Source organism: Girardinichthys multiradiatus, chromosome 4, assembly GCF_021462225.1.
Source record: "Girardinichthys multiradiatus isolate DD_20200921_A chromosome 4, DD_fGirMul_XY1, whole genome shotgun sequence".
In the NCBI taxonomy this organism is placed as follows: Eukaryota; Metazoa; Chordata; class Actinopteri; order Cyprinodontiformes; family Goodeidae; genus Girardinichthys; species Girardinichthys multiradiatus.
In genome coordinates this window covers 28,658,922-28,682,524 of record NC_061797.1, presented here as the reverse complement: position 1 = coordinate 28,682,524, position 23,603 = coordinate 28,658,922, and the positions used below count along the sequence as shown (strand labels likewise).

General features: G+C 42.9%; 1 protein-coding gene and 1 long non-coding RNA gene across 3 annotated transcripts; one reads left to right on the top strand and one right to left on the bottom strand.

Moving 5' to 3' along the window:
* Nucleotides 1–1,126: 1,126 nt before the first annotated feature.
* On the bottom strand, nucleotides 1,127–9,968 carry LOC124867391. Its single transcript, XR_007038037.1, has 4 exons — nucleotides 9,828–9,968; nucleotides 2,697–2,765; nucleotides 1,754–1,837; nucleotides 1,127–1,653 (listed from the first exon to the last, which is right to left on the bottom strand). It is a non-coding gene; the product is annotated as an uncharacterized LOC124867391 (long non-coding RNA).
* A 51-nt stretch (nucleotides 9,969–10,019) lies between these two features.
* Nucleotides 10,020–19,393, top strand: atxn1l (ataxin 1-like). Of its 2 annotated transcripts, none has more exons than XM_047363789.1 (3): nucleotides 10,020–10,149; nucleotides 12,283–13,451; nucleotides 13,804–19,393. In XM_047363789.1, exons 2-3 carry the CDS (start codon nucleotides 12,405–12,407, stop codon nucleotides 15,214–15,216), a joined length of 2,460 nt encoding a protein of 819 aa, XP_047219745.1. In that variant the 5' UTR covers nucleotides 10,020–10,149; nucleotides 12,283–12,404; the 3' UTR covers nucleotides 15,217–19,393. The 2 variants fall into 2 exon arrangements, with proteins under 2 accessions (XP_047219745.1, XP_047219744.1); XM_047363788.1 differs by having other exon boundaries at nucleotides 10,056–10,187.
* Nucleotides 19,394–23,603: the final 4,210 nt, after the last annotated feature.

Genomic DNA, 23,603 nt, shown 5'->3' with positions numbered 1-23,603 from the left:
AAACTCATTTGAATAAAAACCTGCCAAATTCTGAGCTGGACCAAAAACATTTTGTCTTTACAACAGAACTAAAGTCCTGTTGGACATCCAAATCAGGTCACACAACAAGACCATTATCCAACATGGAGTAATATATCTACAACAACAGGGCTTAAAAACAAAGAATAAAGCTGTTGCATAGGCCACCTTCCAGACTTATCCTGATCCTAAAGCTCACCTCCAGAAACAGAAACCAGAAAATAATGTTAACTGAAACACTGAATTAAGTCAGCTGCAGTGAACAAAGTCACTCCTAAAAAACCAGACCAGAAGAATACTTTAAAAGCGAAAAACCAAACGGGCAAGTTAGAAATCCAAGATGTGTGTGTGTGTATGTGTGAGGCACAGACACCAGCTGCATCTTGAGTCATGTTGAACCTGAGAGAATCTGGTGGGAGGAGATATACTCCCAGATCAACTAGCTCCCAGACCTAAGAGGTAGTCCTCTTCATTCTGGAGTGGATACAGGCAGACCGCCCGAGCCACCAGTTCAGATAGGGCCGGCACTGCCCAAACCCATATGACCTTGGCCAGACCCCGACCCCCAGCCCTGACCCCAGCCCCCGACAACCCTGACCTCATCCAGACATGGGACCACAAAAAAAAAAAGTTAAATAAAATCGGAACAAAAAGGCGAAACAGCACTTTTTGAGAGTGCTTAGAAAAATAACACACTGAGACTGCTGGTTTCCCTTTATTTGTGCTTTATTGAGAGCATAATGACCTACTGAATCTGTGTGTGGTACACCAGCTGTACAGTGGAGAAAAGCGCTCCAGGGGATCATTTACACGACTCAGAAGATTATTGTCTGCCCTTCACAGTTCTCCCTGTCTCCAAAAAGCTTGTAACATCATAAAGAAGATTCCTCACTTGGGTCATGCTCTGTTTGAACTATTACCATCAGGCAGATGCTACAGATCAATTAAAGCAAGGACAAGCCGATTCAAAAACAATTTATATCTAACAGCAATAGCTAAACTCAATACAGCCAGAATGTAAAAGCAGATGCAATATCAGTACAAATGGTTGAGTGTACGTGTGTCTCCTTTTTATGCTTTAATGCACCGCTTCTATTTTTTTTTTTACAATATGTTTGTTTTCCTGTGCATTAACTAAATGTTGTTTTTTTTTTCAATTTCATTGTACTGACAATGCCAATCAGTGATATTTTATTCTATTGTAGTCTTCTATTCGGAAATAAGGTATTTAAATCCGGGTTTTCCAGCATTAAGCTTGTGAATAGAACCTGAAATGGACAGGAAGACGTTAGAGCAGCCCAAGTGGGTCTTAATGCTGAAATTGGGTTTGAGGGATATAGTTTTGTAAGTAGGATGAATGCAGGGAAGTCTGTGGAGTATCCCGGGGCATCAGTGGGGATGAAGGTCCAGATAGGTTTGGGTCTAGCAGTAGCAGAGCAGACAGGTTGGTTTTGCAGGTGAGTTGTTTTTTCAGGCAGCGGGCCCAGCTGACTGGGACCATCAGTTGATGGTCAGGTAACTAAGCTGTGTCTCGTATGAAGGTGAGCTTACAGGTAAGATTCTTAATGTGTTCAAGGAGGACCAGAGATCTCTGTGGTGACATAGGTGAGTACTCAAGAGAAGCGGCAGGAGAATCTATGTACAGAGAAACAGATTAACAGGTAAGACATTTAAAAAAAGTTCATTAGTAGGTTCACCGTGAGGCTTATTTACTGTGACTATAAGGGAAACCAACCATTGGTGTCGAGAAGATCTGCTTACTAAATTACCCAGTCAGGTAATTAAGAGTTTCAGCTGTGAGGAATCACCAGAGGAGGTCCTGCTGGCGGAGAGATGCATCACCAGGAGAAAAGGGGAAAACAGCAAAAAACAAGACAGACACCTGTTGCACAACAATAGGTTTAGTTTGGCTATGAATAACTACTAATAAGTGCCAAAGGTAATTATTAACAAAGTTAATAATTTACCGATATCTATGCTTAGCAGAAGATTATCTGGTTCTCTTTAGTGTAAGTAACGTTTGATTATCCAGCTTTAAGTAGGCAGAGTTATGTTGGCACTTTTTTATTCTCATTTGTCACTGTAGCTTATAGACAGCCAGTGACGGATTATCTTTTGCAGGTGTAACTAGTTCAACTTTATTCTCAGTCAAAGGACAGGGTGCAAAATGTTTTTGTAGTTTGTTGCTGGAAGATAAAAAGCTGAAGGTGTTTACAGTTAGCTCCTGTCAACCATTCAACAGCAGTGCTTCAATGTCCATGTGAAAAGTGATTTTCATCATATGCATATGCCCTCAATTTAACATTACAAGTACCTGAATTTGGTCTCGGCTCTTAGGAGTATCTTGGGATAGTTTCTGTGTAATTTTGATGGAGAATCTGAAGAATTCACAGTCAGTGGTTATATTACTATCAATCGATTCAGATTGTTTGTTTCTTTTCATTTTATTCACATGTCCAGGCCTAAATTTGTTTGCTAGTTGTATGTTTTGGGTGACTGTCAACTGTATAGTATTAAAAGATAAAATACATAAAAACAAATCAAAGTAGCTGATTTGCATATAATTATAATACAGTCATTACAGTCTGCTTTTGCAGCAGTATCGTTTTTGTCATTTGCCAGGTGTTTAGCCGATCCGTATCTTAAACACAATTACGTTGATGCTCTTTAGTATTTACCGTCAATCCAGAACTTGAGGTGTAGGTTCTCCTCCGTCTCCTCTGAGCTTGTTGAGCTCCTCGGTTTGCCTGAAAACATGTTTTTTGTCACAAGTTACTGTTGCAAGTACATTTGTGGTGTAGGCTAACATTTTTTACTGCCAACTTTCAATTGGCACACAATGCTTAAGTCATTGTAAAGTCTCTAATAAGGTTGAGATAAACATTTTTTAGTAGGCTAATGCAAAAGTTTAGCCAAGTTCACTCTCTTTTATAGTTGTAATGATACATCCAGCTCATGAGAAGAGATGATTCCAAATGCTTGGTTCCCAAGAACGAGACTAAATGAGGTTTTAGCAGCATTTTGGGGAAAAGAAAGAAATCCAAATTTTTTTGTTCACATAAATATAGTAACAGTTTTAAAGACTACAGACACAATCTGTTATCAATGCGCATTTTCAGTCCAGTTTTGACTTGTCCAAATAAGCATGTTCTTATGCTTGAATAATTTTGATGTCATTTTATGCCAGAACTTTTTTTGTTTTCCCAAACAGAATTAAGGTTTCATTTACATAAGCCGTGCATTTCAATGAATCTTTGATAAGTGCTGTTTATGTTTATGTTTTTTACTTTGTGTCCAAAGACATGCCTGTTAGGTTAATTGGTCACTCTAAATTGACCTTAGGTGTATGAATGAGTGTGTTCATGGTTGTTTGTGTGTTGCCCTGCGATGGACTGGCGATCTGTCCAGGGTGGACCCCACCTCTCGCCCATAGACTGCTGGAGGTAGGCACCAGCTCCCCCGCGACCCACTATGGAATAAGCGGTAGAAAATGACTGACTGACTGACTTTGTGTAGTTTTACCTTATAGATTATATTTATTTTATTAATTTATTTTATTTTTCTCCTCAAAAAATGTACATATATCTCCTGTGTTCCCTCACTAATCTTTCACAAATTATTTTTCTACAGTTCTTCATCTTCTATAATTGGTTAAAATGCTTACGAGAAATATATTTTTTTCAGTCTAAACTAAGATCATTTTACTGACATATTGAATCTATTATGCCATTTGAAATCGAGAGGAAAGCAGAGTCTCTTTGAAGATGAAAAAAGGTAGAATTGTTTTATGCTACAAAAGTAAAGGTTTCTGTTTCATCCATCATATTTTCATAATCCCCTTTATGTCTGTACCTTCATCTGTTTAGCCTGCATCATCTGAGTGGTTTTTCAGCAGTTATGCACGTTTGCCTGAGTAAGTAGTGTAAATGCTGTTTTCCTTTCATCCCACACCCAATTTACTTTAATTTCCTTTCCTCTTTGTCCTGCAGCACATCTCATGAGTTCACATAAATATTAGGAAAGGGGCCCTTTTTTGTCTTTAACAAACAAAAAATAAACAGGGACTTTTATGCCATTATATTGTTGTATCTTGGAAGGTTGTTATGGGTCATCTTAGGAACACTTTATAAGAATAGAACCAAATAAAAACAACAGTATGATTATTTTGATTGAAACTTAGTGGCACAAATATCAGTGCAAACAATTTCCAAGTTGTAATAAAAAATAAGGCAGTCACACCGAAGAGCCCAGGCAGCTGTGTATCTGATGATATAGACTGTCTTCAGATATGAAATATATAGCAATTGTCTGGGATTCTTCTGTTATTTAACTAGATTCAGATGTGTTCACAACTCAGATTATCTGTCTATTGAGTCTGACCTGAAGAAGCCGCAGCAGATGATCTACAGGGGTTGGACAATGAAACTGAAACACCTGGTTTTAGACTACAATAATTTATTAGTATGGTGTAGGGCCTCCTTTTGAGGCCAATACAGCGTCAATTCGTCTTGGGAATGACATATACAAGTCCTGCACAGTGGTCAGAGGGATTTTAAGCCATTCTTCTTGCAGGATAGTGGCCAGGTCACTACGTGATACTGGTGGAGGAAAACGTTTCCTGACTCGCTTCTCCAAAACACCCCAAAGTGGCTCAATAATATTTAGATCTGGTGACTGTGCAGGCCATGGGAGATATTCAACTTCACTTTCATGTTCATCAAACCAATCTTTCACCAGTCTTGCTGTGTGTATTGGTGCATTGTCATCCTGATACACGGCACCACCTTCAGGATACAATGTTTGAACCATTGGATGCACATGGTCCTCAAGAATGGTTCGGTAGTCCTTGGCAGTGACGCGCCCATCTAGCACAAGTATTGGGCCAAGGGAATGCCATGATATGGCAGCCCAAACCATCACTGATCCACCCCCATGCTTCACTCTGGGCATGCAACAGTCTGGGTGGTACGCTTCTTTGGGTCTTCTCCACACCGTAACTCTCCCGGATGTGGGGAAAACAGTAAAGGTGGACTCATCAGAGAACCATACATGTTTCATATTGTCCACAGCCCAAGATTTGTGCTCCTTGCACCATTGAAACCAATGTTTGGCATTGGCATGAGTGACCAAAGGTTTGGCTATAGCAGCCCGGTCGTGTATATTGACCCTGTGGAGCTCCTGACGGACAGTTCTGGTGGAAACAGGAGAGTTGAGGTGCACATTTAATTCTGCCGTGATTTGGGCAGCCGTGGTTTTATGTTTTTTGGATACAATCCGGGTTAGCACCCGAACATCCCTTTCAGACAGCTTCCTCTTGCGTCCACAGTTAATCCTGTTGGATGTGGTTCGTCCTTCTTGGTGGTATGCTGACATTACCCTGGATACCGTGGCTCTTGATACATCACAAAGACTTGCTGTCTTGGTCACAGATGCGCCAGCAAGACGTGCACCAACAATTTGTCCTCTTTTGAACTCTGGTATGTCACCCATAATGTTGTGTACATTTCAATATTTTGAGCAAAACTGTGCTCTTACCCTGCTAATTGAACCTTCACACTCTGCTCTTACTGGTGCAATGTGCAATCAATGAAGACTGATTACCAGGCTGGTCCAATTTAGCCATGAAACCTCCCACACTAAAATGACAGGTGTTTCACTTTCATTGTCCAACCCCTGTATATCTTTGCCCACAGTGCATTTGCTCTGCACAGCAATGGGCAATTGATGATGAGCCAGACTCAGACAGTCGGTGATCACCACATTAGCGTCTACAAGGTTGGTCTTCAGAGGTGTGGCCATCCTGAGCACCCGGATCTCTATCATACAATCGACTTAGACTTTAACAATCGGAAAATATGCATTGTGTTTTATCAAATCCAAAGTCACCCAAGCCATCTAAAAGGAAACTTCATGCTTCCCTCTGCTAACAAGCGTTATGGAGATGCTAATTTCATTTTCCATCAAAACCCACCAGCCCGGACCGGTGCAAAGAGGATTGGGTGGTGGACGAAGGTGGAGACCTCAGCGGCCCGATCCCCGGATGCTTAGGCTGGCTCTAGGGACGTGGAATGTCACCTCGCTGGGGGGGAAGGAGCCTGAGCTTGTGCGGGAGGTTGAGAGATATCGACTAGAAATAGTCGGGCTCGCCTCCACGCACAGCGTGGGCTCTGGAACCCATCTCCTTGAGAGGGGTTGGACTCTCTTCTACTCTGGAGTGGCCCACGGGGAGAGGTGGCGGGCTGGTGTGGGTTTGCTTGTTGCCCCCCAGCTCAGCCGTCTTGTGTTGGGGTTTACCCCAGTGGATGAGAGGGTTGTATCCCTGCGCCTTCGGGTTGGGGAGAGGTCTCTGACTGTCATTTCAGCCTACGGGCCGAGTGGTAGTGCAGAGTACCCTGCCTTCTTGGCGTCCCTGTTGGGGGTGCTGGATAGTGCCCCTCCCGGGGACTCCATTATTCTGCTGGGGGACTTCAACGCCCACGTGGGGAACGACAGTGACACCTGGAGAGGCGTGATCGGGAGGAATGGCCTCCCCGTTCTGAATCCGAGTGGTGTTTTGTTATTGGACTTCTGTGCTAGTCACTGATTGTCCATAACGAACACCATGTTCAAACATAAGGGTGTCCATCAGTGCACTTGGCACCAGGACACCCTAGGCAGGAGGTCGATGATCGACTTTGTTGTCGTATCATCAGACCTTCGGCCGCATGTTTTGGACACTCGGGTGAAGAGAGGGGCTGAGCTGTCCACTGATCATCACCTGGTGGTGAGTTGGATCCGCTGGAGGAGGAGAAAGCCGGACAGACTTGGCAGGCCCAAGCGCATAGTGAGGGTCTGCTGGGAACGCCTGGCGGAGCCCTCGGCCAGGGATGTATTCAACTCCCACCTCCGGGAGAGCTTCGACCAGATCCCGGGGGATGTTGGAGACATAGAGTCCGAGTGGACCATGTTCTCTGCATCTATTGTCGATGCTGCTGCCCATAGCTGCGGCCGTAAGGTCTGCGGTGCCTGTCGTGGCGGCAATCCCAGAACCCGGTGGTGGACACCGGCAGTAAGGGATGCTGTTAAGCTGAAGAAGGAGTCCTATCGGCTGTGGTTGGCTTGTGGGACTCCTGAGGCGGCTGACGGGTACCGTGAGGCCAAGCGTGCTGCGGCCCGGGCTGTGGCAGAGGCAAAAACTCGGGCCTGGGAAGAGTTCGGTGAGGCCATGGAGAAGGACTACCGGTTGGCCTCGAAGCGATTCTGGCAAACCGTCCGGCGCCTCAGGAGGGGGAAGCAGTGCTTTGCCAACACTGTTTATAGTGGGGGCAGGAGACTGCTGACCTCGACTGAGGACATTATCGGGCGGTGGAAGGAGTACTTCGAGGATCTCCTCAATCCTGCCATCACGCATTCCGTGGTGGAAACAGAGGCTGGGGACTCGGGGTTGGACTCTTTCATCACCCAGGCTGAAGTCACCGAGGTGGTTAAAAAGCTCCGCGGTGGCAAGGCTTCGGGGGTGGATGAGATCCGCCCTGAGTACCTCAAGTCTCTGGATGTTGTAGGGCTGTCATGGTTGACACGCCTCTTCAACATTGCGTGGCGGTCGGGGACAGTGCCTCTGGACTGGTGTGTTCCAACTACAGGGGGATCACACTCCTCAGCCTCCCTGGTAAGGCCTACGCCAGGGTATTGGAGAGGAGAGTCCGACCGATAGTCGAACCTCGGCTTCAGGAGGAACAGTGTGGTTTTCGTCCCAGCCGTGGAACACTGGACCAGCTCTATACCCTCTACAGGGTGCTCGAGGGTTCATGGGAGTTTGCCCAACCGGTTCACATGTGTTTTGTGGACCTGGAGAAGGCATTCGACTGTGTCCCTCGTGATGCCCTGTGGGGGGTGCTCCAGGAGTATGGAATCGGGGGCCCTTTATTAGGGGCCATCCGGTCCCTGTACGAGCGGAGCAGGAGTTTGGTCCGCATTGCCGGCACTAAGTCGGACCTGTTCCCAGTGCATGTTGGACTCCGGCAGGGCTGCCCTTTGTCGACGGTCCTGTTCATAACTTTTATGGACAGGATTTCTAGACGCAGCCAAGGGCCGGAGGGGGTCTGGTTTCTTCTTTTTGCAGATGACGTGGTCCTGCTGGCCCCCTCTAGCCAAGACCTACAGCATGCGCTGTGGCGGTTCGCAGCCGAGTGTGAAGTGGCTGGGATGAGGATCAGCTCCTCCAAGTCCGAGGCCATGGTTCTTGACCGGAAAAGGGTGGCTTGTCCTCTTCAGGTTGGAGGGGAGTTCCTGCCTCAAGTGGAGGAGTTTAAGTATCTCGGGGTCTTGTTCACAAGTGAGGGAAGAATGGAGCGGGAGATTGACAGACGGATTGGTGCGGCTGCCACAGTAATGGGGGCGCTGTGCCGGTCCATTGTGGTGAAGAGAGAGCTGAGCCGAAAAGCAAAGCTCTCAATTTACTGGTCGGTCTACGTTCCTACCCTCACCTATGGCCATGAACTTTGGGTCATGACCGAAAGAACGAGATCACGGATACAAGCGGCTGAAATGAGCTTCCTCCGTAGGGTGGCCGGGCACTCCCTTAGAGATAGGGTGAGGAGCTCGGCCATCCGGGAGGGGCTCGGAGTAGAGCCGCTGCTCCTCCACATCGAGAGGAGCCAGTTGAGGTGGCTCGGGCATCTATACCAGATGCCTCCTGGACGCCTTCCTCGGGAGGTGTTCCAGGCACGTCCCACCGGGAGGAGGCCCAGGGGACGGCCCAGGACACGCTGGAGGGACTATGTCTCTCGGCTGGCCTGGGAACGCCTTGGGCTCCCCCTGGAGGAGCTGGAGGAGGTGTCTGGAGAGAGGGACGTCTGGGCGTCTCTGCTGAGTCTGCTGCCCCCGCGACCTGGTCCTGGATAAGCGGAAGACGACGAACGAACGAACGAACCCACCAGCCCACTCTACCAAAAGTAACAATACCATGTTTAATCACCATGGTATCACTGAGCTTGATGCCCAGCAAACATCAGCCCCAGCATGCTGATGAGCTGAAGGCAGCTATAGTAGTAGTAGTAGTTTATTTTCTTTTGTGCCATACACCAAAAAGGTGCCCAGCCCTCATGGGCTTATAAGACACACAATCATATTCACAGATGCAGACAGAGACCAAAATCAAAAATCCTTCATCAAACATAAAGTGTCCTCTCTTGAAGATACCAAACGTTTAAAACATACTGAGCTAATACTTTAGTTTATCTTCTTCACACTTGTAAAACAAATGTGGACAAACATCAAGGACTTGTTCCTTGAAATCATATACAGAGGACAAGAAAAGAGAAAGTGCATTTCATTTTCAATTTCATTTAAGTCACACAGAGAACTGCTATAAAAGCAACATGGGCTTCCTTAACCCCTCAACAGAGCTACAAATTGATACCTTCACTGCATTGATGTAGTAAGTCTAGCCCTGACCAAGTACTGAGTACTGTACAGTGCATGGATATACTTTTTAGTGGGCTTTTTAATAATTGGTCTTATATAAAATAATTTTTAGAGAAACGGAATCTTGTGTTCTCATTAGCCTTAAGCCATAATATCAAACCACAATTAACAAAAAATTAAGTTTGCACTACATGACTAAATTTTTAATGAATCACTAAAATCTCTGAGTTTCACTTTTAGAGATGAATCACTGAAAGAAAAGATATTTTTGGTAGTGTTCTAATTAACTGAGATGTATATGTAGAGTAAAGTATCTACCTAATGATAAAATAGAAATTATAATTATTTTAACTTCGTCATCCCACCCCAACCAACCTTCAATCCACCCCTGTTGTTTATTTTACCTCTGTTTTCGGTGGTGATGGTGGATGTTTCTAACACCCACCATCACCACCAAACAGCATTTTACACCCAAAAAGACGATAATTGCTGCCTCCCCTGACATCTTTGGACTACAAATGTATGGTCTTTAAGGGACATCAAACCACTGGTTGGGAAAACAGGAAATTGAATAAAGCACTGACATCATTCGCGAGCGCCTCTGCTGGCCTTTGCGATGGGGTTTACTCGTTAGCCTTGATTTTTTTCCTTCCAATCACCCCCCTCCTTCGCATATCTGCTTTTATTTTATTACAAAGTAACGCCTGTCCGCGATGACATTAGACGGTGAGTGTGCAGAATGAGACAAAGCGGACACCTTTATGGTAAATGTTGCGTTTGTTGCCATCTTAGCTGTGAGCCAGACTCTTGTTAGCTATGTAGCTAACTAGCCTCCTCCTCGATGTTTTCAGATAATAAATTGTTACATTAACGGAATGAGCTTATGTTAGAATATGTACACCTTAAAAACACAATGTATGTTTATTGTTGGGGAAATAATTGTCACCCTGCCACCTCTAATATTTAAGGGGGAAATTATATATATATCCAAATAGCTAGCTAACTAGCCAAGTGAGCCAGGAGGCTAACGATTAAAACTGACCTTAAAATAAAACTAAAACAAAGAAAACTGCTTTCTCTTTTGTGTTTTCTTTAGGCTTTCATTTTAGTTGAGGTGTTTTCAATTTACTATTAATAAAAATCAGAAATGTGTGTATAGATAAAGGAAAAAAGTTACTAAATTAATAACTGACTTAAATCATTAAACAGCATGCCACACTTAATTTACATTGAGCTGTTTTAAATGCTTCGCTCTGTTTAAGCATTATTAACTTGTAGTGAAGCTGACATAATGAAAAGTGTTATAATAACCCCACATCTCTCCTAAAAAAAAAAAAGGGGAGGGGGGGGGGCAACACTTGTAATGGAAGCAGTAATAATACTGGTCATATAAATCTGTGGGATTTTTGAAGATTTATTTTATTTGTTTGATTTTTATCTCCTAAAGTATTTAAGCAGATTTGCCCTTGTACTATACAACACACAAGTTAAGTTAAAAAACCACAAAAAACTCATTTATTGTCTTAGAAAATAAAAATATAACATGAGATCATTAAAAAAAGGACATTTTAAACAGATGTCATGTTTCTGAAACGTTTGTCCATTTCATGCAGTGAATACTTGGTTGGGGCTCCTTTTGCATTTATGACTACATCTATGCAGCGTGACATGAAGGTGATCAGCCTTTGGTTCTGCTGAGGTGTATAGAAAGCCCAGGTTGTTTTGATTGCAGCCTTCATCTGAATTGTTGGGTCTGGTGCCTCTCATCTTCCTCTTGACAATTCTCCATAGATTCTCTTTGGGGTTCAGGTCAGTTTGTTGGCCAATAAAGCACAGTAACACCATGGTAATTCAACCAGCAGAAGGAAGCATGAAGTGCTCTAAAATTTCCTGGTAGATGTGTTGACTGTGGACAAAAAATATTGAACTTTTTTATGGTATTCAGATTTTTTTTAGATGTACCATTATTAGTTATTCTACAACTGTTCATCAGTTGCTTCTTTCATTAATCTTTTTTTGGAAATACACTAGAGACAGTGATTCATTCTATGACTTGTAGTTCTTGTTAAGGAATCAGATACTCGGGACAACAAACAGCTCTGTTCTAAGGATTTGGCACCTTCCCCATGAAACCATGTCAGAAATCTGTTTTTGAAGCCGGCTCTATTTTAGCTTGTCTCGGGATTTGAAATCTAAATGTTAATTTACAGTTTTGTTTGTTTAATTCACTTCCAACTCATCTTATCCATGGGAGAAGGCACTTTGAACAATGTTTAGCTTCAAAAACAGAGAATTCAGTAGTAGGTGAAAACCTCTCATCAATAACTGTGATAAAACTCGCTCTCTATGGGGTGAAATGCTTTAAAGTTGAGCAACCTTAGTATAAAAGCAATGGACTCGCATGCAAGAGCTGAAAAATCCCAATCCCAATTGACAAAGTTCTATTTTTAGCTAATATACGTAAAGAAACACAATTTAAGTAGAAGTTTTCTTCTGTGATTTATGTCCTTGTTGTTTTTTTTCTAGGTGTTTCTCCTTTTGCTTTGAGTCTTATTCTGACACCAAAACCTTTGCATAATTATTTTGAGCTGTATTAAGTGCTTTTGTACTTGGCTTTAGGAACTTTGCAAGTCTTATTAATTTTGTTACACGTTTTTGTATATTTTTTTTGTTATGAATGAAGTCACTCGAGACAGTCTGAAACTAGGACCCATGTGTTTATTGATGCTCTCGGTCCGTGTTTAGGTGAACTGATTATTAGGGAAGTAAATTTTGAGAAATTAGGATGGGATTTACAAGTTAGAGTCACAACGTGGACTTACAAATAATAATTAAGTTGTGTTTTATTTATCTTTCTAGGTGAACTGGCAGACAGGGTCAGCCAGGTAATTTCAGAACTGGTTGCTGTGCGAGCTGACGGGCTTGCAAGATTCAGTTCCTGTGCAGTACAGTAAAGCAACTTGGTTGGTCAAAGGATTGCAATGAAACCAGCTCAGGAGCGCAACCAGGAGAGCCTGCCTCCTAAGAAGAGGGACCTCCCTCTTAGTAACAGCGGTGGAGTTGGAGGGACAGGCGGAGGTGGAGCTGCAGGCGGTGCTGGCAATGCTGCTGGAGGCGGCAACGGAGAAGCTGAAGTTGCTTCCATCCAGAACTCTGGAGCCAGCAGTGATACTCAGGGAGGGAACCCATCTGGAGAGTGGTCACGAGCTCATCCGGAGCATCATTACGGAGTGGATATTTCAGAGAGCATCTCAGCCGGGCATGTTGATCAGTACAGTATGATTTACAAAGTGGCTGTTCCTTCTGTTACCTACTCATCTACCAGTCTCCACCCAGTGTTAAGCCACATATCTCCAGCATATACTGTACACTCTCCTCTCCTGCAGCATGCAGGCCTTCCCTATCCTCCCCTTGGTTATGCTCATATCCCTCATCCATCTCTCCAGTTTGTTAGTTCCCCTTATGCAGCAGTTCCTTATGCTGTCCCCTCCGGCTTTGTCCCTGGATCATTGATATCTCCTTCAGGCACCATCCCTCAGCCGCATGCCGTGTCCCACCTGGTTCCCTATCCATCCGTCATACAGGATGGTGTCGTTTCTCCACCTCCTCAAGCCCAGGCCCATACATTTACCAAAGTTGCAGCTCCAAGTGGTGTTCCACTGATAATGCCTTCAGAGCAAGCCGCCCAGCAGCACATCGGTACTATCGGAGTCATACCTGCCCCCGAGATCAGCTCCGGCCGGATGCCAGTTTACTATCAACACCAGGGCAGCCGGGGTGTGTCTGGCACCAGCGACTGCCACAATCTCCAGCAGGGGAATGAAGCAGAGATTAATGGCGGCGATAAAGAGCAAGGAGTCAGGGAGGTTCTGCTAGACTCTGCCTACACTTCCAGGAATGCACATGTGCAACAGGTAGCAACTAGCTCTGCAGCGCAAGAGCACAGCCAAGAACGGGTCCTGCAGAACCGACGACTGGAAGGCCGAATCTCTCCGGGTCAGCCCAGCACTCCGGACAGTGATCTCGAGGTAAGAAATGCTTGTAGCTTGCTAACGGGACTTTGAAATTAGGTTGCAAGATATTAGGATTAGCAATGCATTGCGATCATAGTGTTGAATCTGGAGATGACAATATTATTGTGATTATAGATGTGAGGTAATGCTAAACATTTTTATCTTTGTTTGAAAGACATCCTTGCTCCAGCTCATACTTTGAGTTTTAAATGTATGGAATGAATATATTTGCTGTTGACATGAATATATTAATAGTAAAAGGTTTGGTGAATTCAACTCAAAAGGCAACTTTTAAATGTCTTATTTGAATGTTTGTTTCATTAAAATTTAACACGTGTCCTCTTTGATTCCTTTCTTTACCTTCCAGGTGCAGCAGGTTGTTGGTCGTCTAGGTACCTTGAGTCAAGGTGTTGGTGGAGTGCGGAAGGAGGTCTCATTTGCTCCCTTGAATCTCTCTCAGGGGGCCCAAAGAACCAGCACAGCTGTTTCTGGTAGGGCTGTGCATGCGGCACAACCATTGAGTTACAGCGAGCATAAAATGACCGGTCTTCAGCAGCAATCAGGACAGCCAGGTCACGCTGTCATGCTCACCAATGGCCAGCCAGTGCTTATTAATCTCGACTATCACCTGCAGCATCAACCTCAGCTGCAGCAACACTACCCAGGACAGGCGAACGAAGCCTCGGCCACTGCCTCCAAGGCCTCAATTAACCCAAGCTTTAAAACTTCAGATTCTTCAGGCAGAGCGTACCTCCATGAGAAGGTGGAGCTGACCACAGCTAAGCAGCATCATCTGCAGCAGCAGCCTTCTCTACAAGCATCAGTCCACTCTACAGCAGAGGTATCTCAGGCTTCAAGTGTTGCACCTGCAGCACCTACTGGTAACCCGTCACATTTCATGAAGGGGGCAATTATTCAGTTGGCCACAGGGGAGCTGAAGCGTGTGGAGGACCTGCAAACTCAGGATTTTGTGCGAAGTGCAGAGGTGAGTGGAGGGCTTAAGATTGATTCCAGCATGGTAATGGACATCCGCCCCAGCCAACAGAGACCTGGTCTCGTATCTCTACATTTTACCGTGGGGGAGCAGCAGAGCAAGGTGACCATTGACGTACCCCCAGAGCACCCGTTTTTTGTGTTTGGCCAGGGTTGGTCATCTTGCAGCCCTGAACGTACGGCACAGCTGTACGGACTGACCTGCCATCATCTACAGGTCGGAGACGTGTGCGTGTCCATCACCTTGCAACAACAACAGCAGCAGCAGCTTCAACCACAACATCACAACTCACAGCAGCAGCAGAACATGTCAAGGACTTTAGGCAAAACCAACACAACATCAGGACCTGGTCACCAGCTTATGGGGCCTCCTGCACCCCAACAGTTGCGGCCTCAGGCTCATTTTAGGATGGACCGCACCCACAGAGAACGACAGAGGGACGGTGAGAGAGACGTGGTAGAAAAGGACGAAGCACAATTAGCAGTTGTTGGACACTCTGAATCCCCCATCAGACGAGGTAGGACCTCCACAGAGCATCCAAGGAGTCAGAGCAGTTACCACTTGCACACAGAGGGCTCTGCTTTTGCAGGCACAGGCATGGCTGCCATGCAAGCTGCACTCGGTGCCTCTCAGAGGCGCTGGTCCTCACCCGGCCTCCAAAGATACAGCATGAAGGGAGATGAAGGGTCGCGCCCCCATATAATCACCTCTGGTCACACAAGGCCTTCTTTCATCCCCCAAGAGGTCAAACTATCCATTGAGGGGCGCTCTAATGCAGGGAAGTAGCATCACATTTGGTAGCAACTATAGGAGAGACTGCCAGGAGCAAGAATGAGTCTGACAAGGAGAGAAAGAGGGAAAAAAACAGTGTGAATGTAGCCTCAGAATGTTTGAGATTTTGCACACCTAAAAGTATACAAAGACACATGATTTTGTTGAAGTTTTTTTGATGTTACACAGCCACAAAAACGGAAACGTTTGGTTTCCCAGCCTGCTGAGGTCTGACAGGAAAATGGAAAGCTAAGGAGAACGTATGTAGCTTATAAATGCCTGCCATGGTCCTTACACACTGCTTTTCTCTTCCTCCCTCCCTCCTCAGTCTCTACCTCCTTGTACCCATACCTGGACGTTTTCACAGAAAAAAAAAAAAACACTTTGGCTTTACCCTCCGACTGAAACTCTCACTGAGAAAGTGTGGATTACACAACAATGTGTGTAACCTTGAAGCACAGCTACCAACTCTGATGTTATAAATCATGATCAGGGATCTTTAAATGTCAACATTCCTGAAAATCATTTACCCAAAAAAAAGAGTGGAGTTACTAACATCAGCAGCTCCTGTGATGGTGTTAATGCTGTCAGCAGCGCACATTACGATGTGCTCCTCCAGCACGATTAAAACCTCTGCTGTCAGCAGAAATACTCCCTCTAAGTCATTCATTTTTGGTAAGTTAGTCTCCAAAGAAATATACAAGACCCTCTCTCAGGCCAAATATGGCATCTCTCACTTATCTTAGAATCTAGTAGTGATTAATCAAGTAGTTCACCAATCAATTTCCTGTTCCTTCATTTTGCCCCTTCTCTCTCTCTCCTCTCTATACCTCAGAGCTTTCTCGACCAGGTTAGTGAACTTCAGTGCAATTTAATATAATTACTGCAGGATGCACTGACTGCTCTTCACCAAAGCCATCTATGGGATAAATTGAGAGTGACATTAATTAGCCTTCTGCATCACTGGCTGCAACTGCCATATAAACCGTTGGCCCCCGACCCCAGGGTGGGTGGGTCTTGGAGTTTGCCCTGAAAGGGAAAAGTACGAGTGTGAGTTAGGCAGTGTTGAGGGGGCTCTTTTCTAAGCTTGAGTTGGTCTTTTCTCAGTTCCTTAAAAGAAAGCAATAGTTCTTTTCACATACTTTGCACTGTCCCAGTAATTTCATTGTCTTAAGGTGCGACTTCCCACCCCCCCTTCTGACCCGTTTTAAGAGGCGATGCACTATTATGGTTCTCATTTTCACCAGATTCTTCTGTTAGTTTAGACGACGCTTAAACAAACTTGATGGTTTCTCGCGTTCATTCGAGGATCACTTGTCTCATTAATTTGCTAAAATGCATCTTTAGGAGAGGCTTGGCTCTGGATTAATTGTGATTAGCAGTTTCTTCATTTAAAACACGCTGTCGTTTTCTTATGTTTTACAGGACGCTTTATTCGGTGCAACATATGATTGTCTCATGTAGCACAGATGTCGCCCATTGTGTTCAATTCAGACCCTCTTAAGTAGGAATCAGTGTAACGGTATGTGTTTTTCTTCATGTTTGTCTTGTTAATTGAAGGGATTTTGTTGGAAGTAGTTTTGTGGCAAGCGAAGGAAAAAAAGAAACTGACTTATAATTTTATTTTAATTGTTTACAAATTAGCCAAGATGAATGCTGCAGTTCTTTCCTTCTGACATATTTCTATCTTGAAAAATTTTATGAAAGTGCAATTAGGTCATACATAAAGTTATTCTGAGGTTTCTAATCAGACACCATTCCTCATGCAGACATTCCCATCAGAAAAAAGTGACACATTAATAGTTTCCAGTCCTTTCTTTTTATGACTTTTGAATATGCGATTTGTTTCACTTTAAAGCGTTTTTCTTTGCCCGAAAGCATTTAGCTTTGGCTTAAATTAAGGTAATTTTCTCTTGCACACACAGAGCTGTTGCTTCTACTGGTCCATACTGGCTGTCTGGTCTTTCCTTCCTGACCTTAAAGCAGTTTAAAGAAATAGTTGCAGTACTTTATGATGTTATGAGGTTCCAGAATGCAAAATTGGAATAATCGGGTTGTCTTCTAAGTGTGAGTTTTTGAAATGAGCGATTCAATAAAGACAGAGAGATTAAAGCTACACTTGAGTGTGCTTGCTGAAATTCAGGATGAATTTAAAAAAATTTATCAATACGTTTATATGTGGAAGGCATTTCCGTACCGCCATGATGAACAAGGGCAAAGATGGTTTAGTTTTTCCTACCATCCAGCACTCAGCAGATTTTTGTCAAAGCGTAAGCAATATGCATTCATTTTAAGTCAATAATTTCATGTAGTCTTGGTGTTTTCTATGCAGTAATCTCAGTACAATGTCCAGGATTGTCTTCAGAATAGTTACCTGAAGCAGCAGCCGCTCTGATTGTTTGATGCAGTCATTTTAAAACCATTTTGTTTTGCTGATGTCCGGGTTTAGTGTTTTTCACTGACCCATTTTATAGGAATTCAAAGCAGCATCTTTGGTTTACCCGTTTCTTTTATGCTTTCTGACTGCTGAGTGAAATCTGTTTCTTCTTCCTTCTTTGATGTCACGCATTTAAAACCAAATCACTCGAGACGCGCCACTCGGACTATTTGTCCAATCTTACTTTGTGTTTAATGGGGCTTATCTGGTGTAAGCCGTGCCAGACCATCTCCCTTTTTGTTTTCATTTGCTTTGAGTGGCATGTGCTGTTTAAAAGTAAAATTCTCCTTATTATGTCTTTAACTGAATCATCCACATCACTGATGGTCCGTTGTCGTAAGTAATTGCACTAAATGTCCTCCTTCAGTGTTCTGAAACGGGATCTGTTAGTAAATTGAAGACTTTCCTGTTGTCAAACACACAAAATCACGGAGAAATCGCAGGTTTTGTATTTCTGTAGATAGATGTATTTTTCCTGTGTAGATAGCTTTGATGATGCTTGTTGATAATGCCTTAAATTCAGCTTTGTACAATGTGTCCAAACGAAACAAAGGAGTCGTTATTCTGCTAGACTCGGTGTTGTCCGTTTCAGGTCGTACGAGAACGTATCAGAAAGGTCAGGCTGGCGAAAAGAAATTTACACACGTTGATGTCCACGAGAGTGACAGTGAGTTCCCCTCACGGGGTTTTATAGAACTTATTGCCTCCTGTTTTGGTTTTTATACCTTTCCTTGACTTTTTAAATTGTGGATTTTCAGTATGTGGAAGAGAAAGGAAAAAGAAGCTTTTCTTAGCACTTTTTATCAAGAGTGTCAGCCGCGGAGGGCAATTTTTTCGCTCAACACATGCATAGACAGATGCACAGAGCAGATGTTTTTATTGTTGCACAAGATCAGTGGGTTTTTAATGACTAGAATCAGTGGGTTGTGAAAAGGTATGGTGCTGCGTCCCAAAGTTTCTGGACAGCAGAGTGGAAACTGACGAGCTGCACAAGTCTGACAGCTTTCATCAGAGGAGACCGTTTGTTTCTGACGTCCTGAGTAAGAGCTACGTCCTGGCTATCTTACATTAAACTGCTCAAATGAACTTAGTAAGATTAGGTTCTCGATGATGTCAAATCAAATCAGGAGAATGCAAATGGTTAAAAGTTTTAAAGAAGTCTGTATTTTCCGATTTGACATGATTTTGTTTTTCTCTGCACAAGGTGACATTGCTTTTTGTGATGTGAAAATGAACAGCAACTTTTTTTTTTTATCTCTTTGCTTTTAAAATGCCTAAATCTGCAAAATATATGCAATTATGTAAATGTAACATTCAATCCTCAAGTATAATCCAGGTTGTATGAACTTCGTATAGTGAGTTTTAATATTGTATGACCATACCAATATGTATTGATCTCTATCAGAAGCCTTAGAGTTGTTGACCCAAAGTGCTCCCTTAGGAAAAAAAACCCACACCTACCTGACTTTAAAAAAGCATTAATATCTATTTTGTTGCATTTTTATTTGTACCCTTTTTTTTGAATAAAATAGATTTGTACTGTATATTTGTACCTCTCTGTGAACCTCTTGGGGTGTTTTTTTTTTTTTGTTACTTGTTTTGCTGTTTTCATTTTACGTACTTTAAGGACACAAAGATATTGTATTTTTATTGTTACAGCTAACATGGAGACATTGCATTTATCATGTTTGTTAAGTAAACACAATATAATATATAAATATATATACAAATATACATATAATCCATAAACCCAAATGGTGTGCTGTGTTTCTTTTCAATGATAACGCTGCCTCCAACAGCTCCAGCAGAAACAATCAGCCAGTTGGCTGAGAAAGAGAGGTCATCACAAAAGGTCTCCCCGTCAAAATCCACAGGAGAAGTGGACCCCCCCATTATACCCCCATCCCCCCAAACCCAGACCGACACCCCCGGTAAACCCCCCTCACCCCAGACCGCACAGAACTCTCCCATCTCCCCACTGAGCCCGCTTTTTGTTTTTCTGGATTCTGATAACATGAAAGGAACTCTTAAGATTGGGACCCAAATGGCTCTGATATCTTCTCCATTCAACACCCCCCGTGGCCGAGGCCCTGCTACTAAACCAACATCTTCCAAATGCCGCAGACCTCCACCACTTCCTAATCTATCTCCTCCTAATCAGGACCTTCAAATCACTTCTCTGTGATACAGTCTGGGCCCCAGTGATAACTCTATCAGAAAAGAAGATGTCCAGGAAAAACTCGGGCCCCTTATAGTAGATAGTTGTAAAATCTTTGTGCTTTTACGTGACAGAAAGAACAAAACCAAAAGGATAAGAGACAGTAATAAACAATCAAACTTAAAATCCATAAATTGTCAGGTACAACCAGACACAGGGTTAATATCAACAACTAAGTCATATAAACTGGCTTTACTGAACATTAGATCTCTGTCAGGAAAATCATTTTTAATCAATGACTTCATAACTGACCAGGATCTTGATGTTATGTTTTTAACAGAAACATGGTTACATTAATTTAATGAAGCTCCCATTCTGATAGAGGCGACGCCTCCGAATTACAATTTTCTTTGTGAGAGCAGACAGCAAAGAAAAGGTGGAGTGGTGGCCACTTTGTTTAAAGATTTACTAAAGTGTAAAAAAGTATTTCTGGGCAAATTTGACTCTTAAATATTTGGCTCTCCAGGTAAAGAGCCCGGTCCGAACCATGTTCTTGAATATTTACAGGCCTCCTAAGTCCAAAACAAACTTTATCAGTGATTTTAATGAGCTTTTAATTGTGATATGTGTTGATTATGACTGTTTAATTATTGTGGGAGACTTCAACATTCACATGGACAATCCTGAAGACAGAAGTACAATAGATCTATGTGACACTTTTAGAAATTTTGGTTTGACTCAACATGTTAAACAGCAAACGCACAAACTGGGACATATTTTGGACTTGATCATCACTAAGGGTCTAAACATTTCCAAGGTGTCTGTAACTGATGTTGCTCTATGTGACCACTTTTCTGTTATTTTTGAAAGCATCATCTCTAATGACTCAGTTTGCCAAAGAGACATGATAAGAAAATGCATCTTTAAGGACAGAGCTGCTGAAACCTTTAACCACATTTACTCGTCTACCTCCACTTTGCCCTGTAACACTGTAGATGAGCTGGTAGATAACTTTCATTCAAAAATCTCGGACATCATTGATTAAATTGCTCCAATTAAAGTTGTTTCTGGGAAGAAAATGTCTCCATGGAGAAGTGCTCCACCAGTCAGAATTGAAAAAAAGGAGTGTTGAAAAGCTGAACGCAGGTGACGAAAGACTGGACCCCAGGTTCACTATATTATCTATAAAGAGAGACTATACAGATATAACCTACAACTGAAAAATGCAAGGGAATCCTTCTTTTCTGAGATCATCAGCAAAAACATTAACAATGCTCGTGCATTATTTGCCACGGTCGACAGGCTAACAAACCCTCCTGTAACTGTAGCATCTGAACTCCACTCTACCAGGGCCTGCAATTAATTTGGTAACTTCTTCACTGAAAAAACCCAAAAGATCAGAGGGGCAGTCAGAACATCCACATCAACTCCAGTACCAATGTTGTCTCCAACTAGAACTGATTTTGACAAAATTTCCCAATTTCACCAAATAAACTGCAAAAACGTAGAAGAAATCGTACAGCAACTAAGCTCTTCTTCCTGCTGTCTCGATCTTTTACCCACAGCTTTCCTTAAGAAAACTTTGCCTGTAATAACATCTGATTTAACACAAATAATAAACACGTCCCTTTTGTCAGGTGTTTTCTCCCAGGCCCTGAAAAAAGCAATTATCAAACCTCTATTGAAAAAGAGCAACTTGGACAAGCTGCTACTACAGAACTACAGGCCTATATCAAACATCCCCTTCATCAGTAAGATTATAGAAAAAGCTGTGTTTCAGCAGTTAAACAACTTCCTAACAACGACCAACCGCTTCGATGTCTTCCAGTCAGGCTTCCTGCTCACCACAGTACAGAGATTGCTCTTGTCAAGGTGTTCAATGACATCCGTATAAATGCAGACTGTGGAAGAACCACAGTGCTGGTATTATTGGCCCTTAGTGCAGCTTTCGACACTGTTGATCACTTAATTTTATTAGAGCGCCTGGAAAAGTGGGTCGGCCTTTCTGGTACAGCACTCAACTGGTTTAAATCCTACTTGAAAGACAGGTGCTTCTTTGTGTCAGTAGGTAACTTTACATCAGAGACCACAAAAATCACATAGGGCGTTCCCCAAGGGTCCATCTTAGTGCCCCTCCTATTCAATATCTACATGCTCCCCCTAACTCAGATTTTAATAAACAACAACGTAAGTTATAACTATGCAGACGACACACAGCTATACGTTACGATGTCACCAGGTGACCATGAACCCATTCAAGCGCTGGGTAAATGCTTAGAAGAAATCAATGCATGGATGGGCCTAAATTTTCTTCAGCTGAATCAAAACAAAACTGAAGTAATAATCTTTGGACCAAAGGAAGAGCGTTTAAAAGTTAGCATACAGCTTCAGTTAATACAGCTAGAAACCACCAGTCAGGCTCGAAACCTGGGTGTAGTGATGGACTCAGACCTGAACCTTCAGAGACACATAAAGGTAGTAACTAGGTCGACCTTCTATCACCTAAAGAACATCTCTAGGATTGAAGGACTAATGTCTCAGCAGGACCTTGAAAAACTAATTCATGCGTTCATCTTTAGTAGAATTGATTACTGCAACGGTGTCTTCACAGGCCTGCCTAAAAAGTCGATCAGACAGCTGCAGTTGATCCAGAACGTTGCTGCTCGCGTCCTCACTAGAACTAAGAAAGTGGAGCACATCACCCCGGTTCTAAAGTCCTTACACTGGCTCCTTGTAGCTCAGACAATAGACTTTAAAATACTTCTGTTAGTCTATAAATCAATTAATGGCTTAGCACCAAAATACATTACAGACTTGTTGTCAGTGTATCAACCACCCAGACCTCTCAGGTCTTCTGGCTCAAATCTACTCTGCATACCCAGAACCAGAACCAAACATGGAGAAGCAGCTTTTAGTTCTTATGCTCCACTAATCTGGAATAAACTGCCAGAAAACTGTAAAAGCGCCAAAACCCTGTTGCTTTAAATCATAATAAAAAACTTATTTGTTTAGAGTGACCTTTGACTGTGCCATCTAGGCATGATTAGTTGTGTTTTCAGTCCAATTTTCCTTTAATTTTCTTGTCCATCATTCTATTCTCTTTATTTTATTTTACTTTTTAAATTACTTGTGTTGTATGATTTTATCATTTGATTTGTTTTTCTGTCTGTATCTGTGTTTATTTGCTTTGTGATTGTATTTTAATTGTATGTACAGCACTTTGAGTGTCCCGTTGCTGAAAAGCGCTATATAAATAAACTTACCTCACCTTCTATTTTTAATTGTTTGCACTACTTGCTGATGGGCTCGGTATGAGAAATAAGAACTCAACATTTATCACGTTTGCACTGGATTAAAGTGAAAACATGAATTTATTGTGTTTTCCCTGTTTTATCTTTTACAGCTTCTCATAGCAGCCACTGGAACCTGGCCTGAGCCTGGTGCAGCAATAGAAGGCCCATAATATAATATATGCTTTATAGATTTAGCTTATATAAAGCTTTAAGGAAAATGCTCCAAGTCTACCAAACTTTCTGACCTCATCACTGACCTGGACGTTAGCAAATCAAGGATGGAGAGCAGTGCAGTTATTTGAATCTTTGCAGCCCCACCATTTCTTCCCAATTAAGGACTAGTGCACATTAAGGTTAGGCGATCTCTAATGGGCCAGCCTTGTGACTTTTTAGCATGTTATTCTTAAAAGATATTTTCAGCCACTCCAACAGCAGGTATGTTCCTGAGTTTACATCATTAGTGATGACACTAAACTTGACCTGCTAGAGTCTAAAATAAACGAACTCTTGCAGG